Source organism: Fundulus heteroclitus, chromosome 1, assembly GCF_011125445.2.
Source record: "Fundulus heteroclitus isolate FHET01 chromosome 1, MU-UCD_Fhet_4.1, whole genome shotgun sequence".
NCBI classification, from domain to species: Eukaryota; Metazoa; Chordata; class Actinopteri; order Cyprinodontiformes; family Fundulidae; genus Fundulus; species Fundulus heteroclitus.
The window spans coordinates 4,470,742-4,483,163 of NC_046361.1; the positions used below are offsets into that span (position 1 = coordinate 4,470,742).

General features: G+C 42.5%; 1 protein-coding gene across 5 annotated transcripts in view; it reads left to right on the forward strand.

Moving 5' to 3' along the window:
* usp19 (ubiquitin specific peptidase 19) overlaps positions 1-10,269 on the forward strand; it is a 34,193-nt gene extending 23,924 nt beyond the window's left edge. For 3 of the 5 annotated variants that reach the window (XM_036149631.1, XM_036149671.1, XM_036149713.1), the window contains exons 21-26: positions 43-153; positions 2,340-2,556; positions 2,940-3,092; positions 3,221-3,387; positions 3,747-3,922; positions 6,315-7,311. In XM_036149631.1, the coding sequence (XP_036005524.1) occupies positions 43-153; positions 2,340-2,556; positions 2,940-3,092; positions 3,221-3,387; positions 3,747-3,922; positions 6,315-6,593 (1,103 nt within the window). In that variant the 3' untranslated portion in view covers positions 6,594-7,311. Of the gene's footprint in view, positions 1-42; positions 154-2,339; positions 2,557-2,939; positions 3,093-3,220; positions 3,388-3,746; positions 3,923-6,314; positions 7,312-9,293 lie in introns of those variants that run through there. The other 2 variants (XM_036149755.1, XM_036149808.1) reach the window with 1 other exon arrangement.
* The last annotated feature ends 2,153 nt before the right edge of the window (positions 10,270-12,422 follow it).

Sequence of the window (12,422 nt, forward strand, 5' to 3'; positions counted from 1 at the left end):
TTTCAGCCCTAATATGCTTCTTGCTTGGTTTTCTCATTTCAGCTGCAGTGACAGGGTATCAGCAACCCAATGAGGCAGCATCGGGTCATGCTAGTCAGTTCTACATAGGTCTGCTGGACTCTAACAACAAGGAGCAAAGGCTGGATGAGAAAGGTACCAGCGGCCCGTTCTTCATACGTCTCTAACTCAGTTAGCTGGATTTGATTGTTGACGATTTGGCATGATCTTGGGTTGTTTGGTTCTTCGAAACTCATCCTGGACTTGCTGGCATAGCAACAAGCTTTTCAAATATTGCGAGATAGACAGGATCCTTTAGTCGTGAGGTTATTTACATAATTTGTTGGAACCACACATTAAGTATTCAACACGGAGGAGTGATATTTCTTATGTTCATCCAAAGAGTTTTCCGCGCCCCGGAAAACAAAACTTGCCAAATCCGGTCGGGAGAAGGGCGAAAGCATCGTTTCCACCAACAAAAGCCTTCAGAGCCGTTCTCTGATGTTCTTTTAATGAAACAATATTAGGTAGATTGGACAACACGGAAGAAATAGCAGCATCAATGTTAACGCTTGCTTCCTCGATGCGAGCCGCCATTGCTTTCTGAATCAAAACAGTCTCACGTCACGGTCGCTTCTCCACTACATCACATCTATGAAACTCCAGCCCTGCGTCCTGATTGGCTGGACAATAAATTTGGTTGAAGAAATCACTCTCTATGGGAGAAGTCCCAGATGGATGTGAGTGAAGCTAGGCGGAGCGACATACATCTGGCTAGGGTCAGGTTATTTAAAAGTGGCTTTTAAAAAAAAAAGAGTAAAAAGGGGCTTTTTAAAATACAGTAAAATTAAAGGTTACCATTTTGTAGAATATTCTTGTATTTCACTTATACTTGTCCCCATGTTGTAGTGGGTCCCTTGGAGGCTCTGACATAAAAGAACAAAGTAAATATGAAATTATTAAAATGCAAAAATACATACTGTAGAAAGTGATGGAAACATCTAAAGTGGACAGTACTTATAGTCCGTGGACCAGAATCTGTAGGACGTCTCCTTAAGAAGTTTCCTATGAACTGTCAGGGGGCAACTTTCTTGCACTTAGAAAAGTTGCTACACATAGCAGTGATCTCAAAACACCAATGTTCCCACCTTTTCACTTGCACATTAATAAGTTAAAGCCGATAAAAAATCTAAACTATGGCGATCCGGTCCAAGAGGTCACGTGATTCGATTTTTGCTGCTCAGCCAATCAGATCGCTGTATTGTCAGCTGAGCGAGTTCAACCACGTCATAATGGCTGCGCCCGTAAAGGATTGTATGCATTTGTTTCAAGACGAAGAAAGCTCAATAATAGCATTTTCTGGCGCCAGTTGGCAAAGATCTTTATGCCGCCATATTAGAAATAGCCCAGACCATCCATCATTTATTTTCTAACACTCTTATCCCTGCTGGGTTCGTGAGGGTGTCGGTGCCGATCTCCAGCTGTCAATGGGCGAGACGCGGCGTACAACGTGGACAGGTCGGCAGTCCATCGCAGGGCAGAAATAGCCCAGACTTTTACCCAATTTACTGTGATATCACCAAGACCTGCTGCGCTAGGATAGCACAGCTGACAGGTGTCGTTGTGCCAAACGACTTATCCCTGCCAGAATTTGTATCCCGTGCGTCGGGAGCGGATTCAGCTGGAATGTGCAATTGAAAACGTGGCAACATTGGTGTTTTTAAAATTACTGCTATGTGTAGCACTTTATCCCGGTGGAAGAAAGTTTCCCCCTAACTGTTCATACGAAAAGTCATCCTACAGATTCTGGCCCACGGCCTATTATGCATTTAATTTGTCTGCTACTTTCTGCCAGCCCTCTCTCTGGCTTTAGCAGACTTTTAGGTGTTCCCTGTCGCTTTAATTAATGACTCAAATTCGGCATAACCTTTCATTAAAAGCTCTTGCTCTGCTTGGGAGAAAAACTGTGGGCATTCTTTGTTCATGCTGAACAGCCAATAGCAGCGCTGCTGATCAATGTTTCTACTATCGATACATTTCCCCTTTTAAACAAACGCATGAACGCGCAGTTGTCTCAGATAACTCAATCCAGCCATACTAATCATAAACAACAGGTGTGTTCGAAGAACCCAACTAGCCGGATCATGATTAGCACGATGATATTATCTTGGATGTGTCAATTGATCTCAGATGTTTTAAGCAACGTACGAAGAACGAGCCCCAGAAGAAGAATCCTCGGTTCTGTTCTTTCCTTGGGTCACTCGTTACATCTGCTTAGATTTGGTAAATTGTACATTTTGATTCAACTTGATTGTTGAAACTCCTACTGATTCTCTCTGCAGAGGACGCTCTAGCAGACCTTCAAGACGATGCAACCTTGGAGCTGGTGTGGAAAAACAACGAGCGTCTAAAGGAATATGTGCTGGTCAGCTCTAAGGAGCTGGAGTATGAGGAGGACCCCAGCTCTCTGAGTGAGACGGCCAGAGCGGGACACTTCACCCTGGAGCAGTGCCTGAATCTCTTCACCAAGCCAGAGGTGCTGGCCCCAGAGGAGGCCTGGTAGGGACGCACATTTCTCAGCCGAGTCCTTCATAAATGCTTTCAGACACCAGGATTTAGTGATGGAACTGTATTCCAACAGTTAGAAGATTTTAGAGAAGGAACATCTGGACATTGAATCACTTTTTAGTGTGAAGAATCTAAATAAAGTAGCATCCTTGGCTGAATGAACTCTGCAAGCATCTTTTGAACTTATTGGGTTTCTACTTCATGATGTTGCTGTTGCTTGGTCGCTGTTCCTGTTTCTCCACCACCACAGTAGTTAGTCTGGTTGGTTAGCTAGCATGGCTTTATCGACATGTATTCCTCAGGGATGTAGTAGAAGCTGTAGGTTTGGCTGTCTTGCTGCTCCTCTTTCCTTATGGTTCTCCACCTGTTTCCAGGTACTGTCCAAAGTGCCAGCAGCACCGAGAGGCATCCAAGCAGCTTCTGCTGTGGCGTCTGCCAAACGTCTTGATCATCCAGCTCAAACGTTTCTCCTTCAGAAGCTTCATTTGGAGAGACAAGATCAACGACATGGTCGACTTTCCTGTCAGGTAATCATCAGCAGCAGTTTTATTGTGAAAGCAGAAGAAAATTGCTACATGTTTTAACTCAAAATATAAGGTGTGGTGCTTTTTGTTGCCCCCATGACATTAGCCTCTTAAACAACGTTGTCTTTCAGGAATCTAGATCTGAGCAAGTTCTGCATTGGCCAGAAGGACGAGATGCAACAGCCTCCCATCTATGACCTCTATGCAGTCATCAACCACTATGGAGGAATGATAGGAGGCCACTATACAGCTTATGCTCGCCTGCCAAGTGACAAGAACAGTCAGCGCAGTGATGTTGGTGAGTTACTGGGAATTGTGACGGGACAGGATGTGCAGAAAAAGCTCTGTTCTCCTTTATAAACGTATCACTGGACCTTTCATTTAAAACTGATGAGCAGTGTTTCAGCTGCTGCATCAAAAGGGTTAAAAACATCTGGGTTCTAGGTTCTTTAGATGAACAAAATCATGACTTCCTATAATAAGCGATGTGGCTGCATGGCTCGCTGGGCGGATATGAACTCGCAACATCATCTCTGATACTGATCTGACTGGGACCGACTTCCTACCTGAAGTCGGATCAGAACATCCCCAATTTCTTTTTCAGTCTTATTTTTTCAGCTTACTGTATTCTCAGTCTCTTCCTCTCCTTGACTAAAGGGTGGCGTTTGTTCGACGACAGCACTGTGACGATGGTGGAGGAGAGTCAGGTGGTGACGCGCTACGCCTACGTCCTGTTCTACCGGCGCAGGAATTCCCCCGTGGAGAGGCCGCCACGCTTCCCCTCTCCTGTCGGAGCGGAGTCGCCCAGCGCCGCCGGAGCCGCTGCCAGCCAGGTGAGGGAGCCGCAGCATTAAGAAACAGAGGGCTGTTCATAAAGGGGCTTTGTTTGGGTTTTTAAACCAGCATCCTGGTGGTTCTGCCTGTGGGTCCTGGGTTGTACTTTGTTTAACCACTCAACCAAAGGAACACAAAACGGAGCCGCCTGTGTTATAAAGTGCTGTGGATGCACTGCCTGCATACTTTAGGCCTTGCCATCATTTATTTATTTATAAAGTGCTTTAAAAACTAAAGGCAACCAAAGCTGGACAGATGGATAAAAAAAAATAAAAATAAAGTAACTAAAAGCAATAAAATCCAAGGTTGACATTTTAAGCAATAAAATCCACAATAGAAAGGCAGAAGAAACGAGGACTGGTCCTTAAAGATGGCTGTTAAAAGCAACTGAGAATCATTTAACTCAATGTGTTGTGAAATGAATGTTATTGAGTGAAACTGGTATTTGTAGGATAAACCCGGCTAGAAATGGAGCGAATGGTGTGAAGACGTTAACCTCTTCCACCGTACCTGGAGTCAGTGGACTTGATCCTTTTCATACTGTTTCCACATGTTGATCAAGTGTTCAGATCCACTCCTCAAAGGTTTTGTGTAACTAATGTGTCAGCCACTAATGGGGCATTTTGTTACGTCATGAAAAGGCAGCATGTGTGTTAAATATTTTTGTGAAACTATTTCCCTGTTTGTGTTGAATTAATGTGGAAACGATCCGACTCGAGACACAGAACAAACATATGAGGTTCTCCGTTTGTCTCACCTGTGTAAAACCTCTAATAGACATTTTTACTACATCCCATGGATAAGTTACCTATAAAGTGCTCCTGTTACAAATTAAGAAGGATTTTTCTGACAACTGTGCATTTGTTATGCCTGCAAGCATTCTGAATACAACTATTGTGTTGCAAATCAAATGTCCAGCTGGAAGTAACTTTGTTGTGACACCTGTGGTGGGGACAGCGCACAGAGACTCAGGAGCCCTGGTGACATCACACCACTATGTGGAGGATTTCACCGAGGCCAAATTCTTTCCTTTATTTTTACCTTTGCGTCTGATAGGACGACTCCATCTCTTTTCTGCATTAAATGAGAAATTGCTACTTTTTTCATCACTTGCATGATTGTTACCCCCCCTTCCTCTGGCTTTAAAATTGTCACAGTGCCTTTGAAAAGTATTCATATCCATTAAACAGTTTTCCATTTTCCAACTGCAAACTATGAACACAATTTCCAACACAAGTTTTATGTGATACGCCGACATGAAGACGATCATAATTGTGGAGTGCAAGGAAAAGGATGCATGGTTGTCGACTATTTTTACGAAAAACCTTATCTGAATACCGCCCTGGAATACGTCTACATGTAAAGACAGAAATATTTGTTCCATCTTCTTTAAGCTCTCCAAGTCATTGTGTTGCAGCTCTGGTGGTATGGTTGGACGCGGCGCCTCCTTCCCAGTGTGGAGGCTTTTCAGCTTTTCTTCCATTTCCCTGTTCTTAGTGGCGTCCACCTTCACATTTAGCCAGACCAGCTGCTCTTGTTGCTGGAGCATCCTCACACCGTGATGCCTCCACCACCGGGTTCCATACTAGTTCTCATCCACTCAAAGGATTTAGCGCTTTGGTTTGTCTTGTAGTCTGACCAGAGCAGCTTCCTCCACCTGTTCGCTCTGTCCCTGACGGGGCTTGTGGTAAACTGTCAGTGGCACCAGCGTTTTTCTCACCCCTTTTCCACAAAGACCAGATTTGTGGACAGCAAAGTAAAGTGCCTGTCAGTTTAGGTTATTCCTTCGCCTTCAGATGATGAATTAACAGGATCTCTGGGACACGTTCAAAGCTCAGGATATTGTTTCAGCACCTAACTCTTCTCTGCAGCTCTCCAGAACCTTCTCTCTGACTCGTCTGCTGTGTTCTTTGGTTTGAATGATCCGGTTCATTCTCTAATGTTCTCTGTTTTCCACTGACTGGCATTAGGTGAGATACATACAGGTGGATTCAGTTCAATACCTGGGTGACTTTAGAAGGCAATTTGGTGCACTGGGTATTGATTGGAGGCATCTGGGTGAGAGTGCAGAATACACGTGCCCTCCGCACTTTTCAGGTTTATCTGTGAAAAGATTTTTGAAAACCATGCATCCTTTTCCTCCCACTTCAGTTGTGTGTTGCTCTGTCACACATAAATACGCTAAAGCTGAAGGTTCTAATCCTGTAGGCTGTGCCATTATCTAAGGGCTCTGAATACTTGGGCAGGGGCTGCATGTTCCTTAAAGAGCTGAGGCCTGCCTGTCATTGCTGCAGCTCAGCAGGCAGAGCACTGTGGAGTTATAAAGTGTAATCAGTGTTTGTTAGAACTCGCCTTTTCCCAGAAGCTGACACCGGTTTCCGCCAATCGCAGGCCTCTCTAATATGGCGGGAATTGGAGGAGGAAGACGAGGGGCTTGATGAAGGGCCTCGCAGACTGTTCCGCTCTGCGCTGCGGAGTCGACAAGCACAGAGGAACAGAGCTGAGGATGACCGAACAGCCGACTCTGTGCGCCGCCGCCGCAGGCAGAAGATGTCGGACTATCCTGACGAAGACTGCGTGCGATATTTTGTTTTGGGCACACTTGCTGCAGTGATCGCTCTCTTTGTTAACTTGCTTTATCCCTTGCTTTACAAAATCAAATGGACCTGAGCACGGCCCAGTTCTGCATTTGCTGGGCCAGACATGCATTACAAGGATCAGACTGTTCAAGTAAAAGGACTTGAAGCTATAGAATAAAAATAAGGTTTTCATTATGCTCACTTCTCAAATAAGATAAATGGCAACAAAATAAGTTTGAGCTAGTAAAACAGCGCCTAGCTCTCCAAAGCACAGCGCCACCAATCTTTATAACTAAGCGCTTTGAGGCTCCAGCGGTGCTACATGCCTTCTGAAATGATCCTATTGGACTATGCTAGATGGGTCAGCGACCAATGGGAAGTAAAGTCTTACAGTTCAGGCCGTGGGACCTCTTTGCTCCATCGCCCTGTTGTTTAGACCTGAGGTCAGCAGATCTTTTTCTTTCTGGGCTCCAGTGTTCGATTGTTGCCTGGAACAGAAAGCTGTGCAACGTAAGAGTTGATCCATAATGGCTGACTGGGAAACAGTAGTTGGACAACACCGGAGGACTGGGACGGTGTTGGTCTTTGTTTGGTCAGGGACATCAGCTCCATCAATCTAAGGACTGGGACTAAGGAAGCTAGTCCCAAGCTGCTGCTGAAGGAAAACCTTGTTATGCACAATGCTCCTGCAGTAAAACTACAAGCTGTCAGTGAGGGCAGTTAAACAGTGATGCATGTATGAAAATATTTATCATAAATCATAGGCAGCCTTGTTTTTGTGTAACTCATACAGTGGATTTGGTTTAAAACTTTGTGTTCTGTTTGTTTTTTGTCGTGTTTTTTAGAGGTTCTGTATGTGGTTTGTACATCACTCTTCATCTATGTTAGCGTAATATCTAGGCATGGGCTGGTATGAAATTCTCACTGTATGCCGACCTTGAGTCAAAATGCCACTGCATCGAAAACCTACTGTGGATTTAAAAATACTTTAATAATCCTAAAAGGAAATTAAATATTATAACTGGAACTATTAAAGTTTTTTTAGAGCCATCATAGACGCTGGTTACTGTGGGGAGGAAGAATCTGGCATAAAACACCCTGTATTAGTCATTTGAAGAGCAGACTCAGGGTTATCCGTTATGTTTCTCACTTTATAACACATCTCTAAAACACTCCCCAGAGGAGAATCAGCTTTAAATGGCAAATTTGTGCACACAAACAAGGAATGTAGAGCTGTACAATACAGCAAATCCCAGTCGTCACATTGCAACATCAGAGTGAGCAATACTGCAATCACAGAGGGCTGCTTGGGTACTAAATGTGGTAGGATATAATATCTGCAGTGTCTTGCATTCATTTTGTATAACTGACCAACCAAAGGGACTCCAGCATCCAGACCAACGCTGGACGTTTTTCTTTAGTAGCTCACAGAGACAGTAGCTAAAGGGAAAGAAGGAAAATGTCTACAAAAGGATGACAAACCATAAATGATATCATTATCACGATTTAAAGCAATTGTACTGCAATTAAACATTTTCCCAAAATTGTGCAGCCGCGTTCCAAAGATTATTCGACATGTTGCTTGCCTTCTCTTTATTAATAAAAATACTCGAGTATAAACTGGTTAGGCAGCCTCTATTGTCGAGTAGATGCTGCAGTCAGCTGTTTTAGGTCAGTGACCGTGGTTCTCTAGGTTTAGAACAGAGTTGGGTAGTAGGAGTGAAAGGTGGGGCTCCTTTAGCTGCATCTGGCAAGTGAGGGGAAGATGCTACTAATGGTTTTGTTTCAGCCAGCTGATGGACAGTGTTCAGCAACACGTGGGGGAGGAGCGCAGCCGTTACTCTGTGCTCCATAAAGCCTGAGAAGACTTGCTTTCTCTGCCATCTCATGGCGCAATCAACCCATGCCTAGTAATAGCTTATTATATCTTAATTAGCTTGATATTATCTTGAATAATGTCAATATAGCCATAAGCAGACTTGAGACTTAGGGGTGAAGTTTTGTGGAAAGTATTTTTTTAGTGGAAGCTACAGAGTGATATGTTGACAACCTCAAAATCCAGAGTTATGCTCCATCCTATTTTTTTTTTTTTAGTACTTCTAAGCACTAGAAGAAATTGTACCTAATATATTTTGAAAGTTGCTTTTTCTTTAAAAGTATATATTTTTGATGTATTAAATTTTTTATTTAATTTATAAAATGCAAAATGGCAGCAATATGGCCAGCTAGATCACATTTCTGCCTTCATCATGCTGAAGCTTTTTTGAAAGGATCCTTCAGTTCTCTGAGTCTCAGGGAAATTGCGGCGCTGCTATGGCAACGTCAGGCGATCTGTTGGATCGCCTATAAACTGGTCTGCTTGACACTGATATATGCAATGCTGATGTGTGTCCAGTTATAAAGTAAATTAGAGCTTGTTACTTCTGGGATTTTGAGCCTGATGAGAAGAGCTGTGGGGAAGGATGTAATATCATGCAGAGAGCACAATCACTACTGTTTTAAGATGCTGCAGAATTGAAAATGATTAGAAATTTCAATGTCAAAATCGTTCCGAATGATCTTCACAATTTAAAACTACAAAGTAGTTGTTATTATTGAAGTCAAAGTACTGTATTTAAAAGAGGAACATCCTTTTATTTTGTTGCAATAGTGTTTTTCTCTTGCCCAAATGCTGCTTTCTAAATAAATTCACTTTCTAACCACAGAAGAAGTGTTACTTCCTGTCTCCTGTGTGAATGTTTGAGAATACCACTCCAGCCTGATTCACGTTTCACACCAATTTATTTTCCAGGCTTCTAGCCAGTCACTGTTTGGGACAGACCTGGATCCTGAAGGACCCCCTACCCTCACCCCGGAGGTGCCGTCTGACCTTTTCGCGCACTCCGCAGAGTGCGCAGCTCCGTCCTACAGTAACATGGAGGAGGTGGACTAGTTACCAATGCTGAGATGAAAGCGTCACCGCGAACTGGAAGCTGGGGACTCATCTGTGCTCATCACTGGCACCGGTGTCCAAATTGAGGTTTTAAGAAAAAAAAAAAGCTCATTCCTGGATGTGGTCTCCATGGTTTTGACTGTTTTCACGTCAGATTGTCACTTTGACCCTCACGCCCTCAGAGTAGTAAAGTAAGGACTTCCTAAATGTAACCGCCTAAGGTTTAATAAGCTACATGTCATTTTCTTCATCCAGTGCAAACACTTTCCACACCTGTCATGTCAGAGGTCCTGTTAGCAGCTCACTGCAGATCTGCTGCTGGAGGCGTCCATCTGCTGCCTTATTTCAAAGCTCAGCTGTCATCAGCACACCTTCAGCTCTGGTCTGAAGCTAAAAACCTGGACGGACCGGGCCTTCGAATCCCTGGCTGACGCCTTGGACTTTAACGTTTAATTTGTAGAGTTTGAGTGGTGCTTGTTTAAATGTGTGTAAATTATTTTTGTTTGAGTTGCAGCAGCGTCTTCATCAAGTTGGATCAGGAGAAGTCGTTTTCTTTTTCCCTGTTTTTGTAATATTTAATCAAGTGGATGCAAGTGTCAGAAGGCTTTGGTATAAACCGAAATATGCATGACTTCTTTTTGGTACAGGCTGTAAGGCTTCCCCTCAGCTCCAGTGCCGTGTTGCTCCAGCTCAGTGTTGCAGGTTTGTCTTAAGTTGTCCAGCTTAACTCTTCTCCTCGTTTGTCATGAACTGCAGATGTAAAGTGAAAAAGATTCTTAATGCTGCTGTGGAAACTGGGAATGGTTGAAAAAAATAAAACTGTTTTAACTGCTGATGGAAAGGCCTGCTCTGTTTTCACTTGTCTCCTCCCCTGTCACTTCAGAAGTATCTGGGAAAAGTGCTAGTGAATAAAACTAGTGAAGACTACTGCTCATGTTTTATAAGTCTTTTTCTCAGAAATTCCAACTCCACTGAACTGCAGGAAGCTGATTATTTCCCACTAACCCAGACCATCATTTATGATCTACATATTCTTCCTATAGAAGTTTGAAATGCTTGATTTTTGCTTGAATTATTTTTCTCTCTCTAATTTAAACACCTCAAGACAAAGACCTCGCATTTTACCGCTTCATTCCTTTACCTCAGAGTTATCTTGTAAGTGCTTTGAGCCTTGCAGGCTTCTTTGCGCTTTGGTGTGGTGAGTGAAACTGAACTCTGCTTTCCACGTTGTTGGGCACATTTAACTGATTTACTCTGATGCTAATTCCTTTCAAATAGCTCAAGCTAAAAAAAAAAAATTGTTCCCTCTAAGTAACTTACATCTTTCTTATAATTATCTTTGTCTAACATTAATATTTGATGATCTGAAGCATTAAAGTGCGACAAACAACAAAACGGAATCAGGAGTTGGACAATACTGTTTGACAGCACTGTACTAAACTATTGAGGGACAAAAGTGACAATCCAGTAAATGTCACAATTTTACAATCTGTCATCATTTACAAAATGGGACATGACTATAGGAAGCTTAAATATTGAATTGGGTCAAACACAATTCTAAATACAATGTTAATTTGCTGTCCTCCATGATGATTTAAACGTCAGCTGTATTAGCCCAGCCCACTTCAATCTGGCATAAGCTTGATAATTCAAGCATTTTAGATTATGTTTTAAAACTGATATGTACAGAATAATGAAGGTTATTTCTTTGAAAATACACAGAATGCACCACTATTACCAATGTTTTGCGACGTGTTTGTATAATATAGCAATAAGTGAAGGAAAGACTGTTATTGGGTGGTAGGGGGAGATCGGTGTTGGTTGCCACTCTCATACCTGAGCAAGAGGTAGATAACATCAATATATAACATCTTTAAGGCACATCAATTTTATTCCATTTTAAGCCTTTTTATATTTTTTAAGATTTTTATAATTCAAAAAATGTATATTTCTTCAATAGCCCTGCGACAGACTGGCGACCTGTCCAGGGTGTAATTCCCCCTCAAGTCCAAATCACGAAACCAAGTCGTTCTTGAAAGTTACGGGCTTTAATCACACGGAGCATGATAGTGTGCCGTGAGAACTGCTCGATACACAGACAGAAAGCAAATAAAAACAAATTTCAGTGCAAAAACATCAAAGAAACAACGCGACCATACATACATGACGCAACAGAAATTTGTCACGTTACATCTTCACGGTCAAACAAATATAACAGCAACAAACGTAAATGTACCTCATTGGCCGCTTTGCTTGAGAGAAAATTAAAATCTTCTGTCAACACGCAGCAGCAAACTTTGGTTCCCCCATATCACAACAAATAATATACATGAAATACCGGAAATCAAAACCTTCATATTAAACTATTTTTGCTAGAAATGTATGTATTGATGAACTCTATATTTTTAACCCAATATTTACTAATCTATTATTTATTTATTTATTTATTTATTCTGACTTCGATGGCAGCTACACAGGGTGTACCCGCCTCTCGCCCGTTGAACACTGGAGATAGGAACCAGCAACCCCATGAGGGATTAAGCGGGTCAGAAAATGGATGGATGGATGGATATTTCTTCACCATATATATGGTCAGTGGGTCACATGACCTGGAAGCTATTGGTTTTCCTTTTTTGATTAGTGTTTGATGACCAGACATGTTGCACAATGTGTGCTGCCTGAAAGGCCCCAGTTTCTGGACCTCCAATTACAGACTGGGTGAGAGTATGAGTTGTCAATGTATAAATTTGAAGCATAAATATGGACTACTTCCAGGTAGTGTTGAAGTTGTAATTTATAGAATAGAATTTAAAATTCTCCTTACGTATAACACCCTTAATAATCAAGCTCCATCATATATCAGAGCTCTGATTACCCCGTATGTTCCTAACAGAGCACTTCGCTCTCAGACTGCAGGTTTGCTGGTGGTTCCTAGAGTCTCTAAAAGTAGAATGGGAGGCAGATCCTTTAGCTATCAGGCTCCTCTCC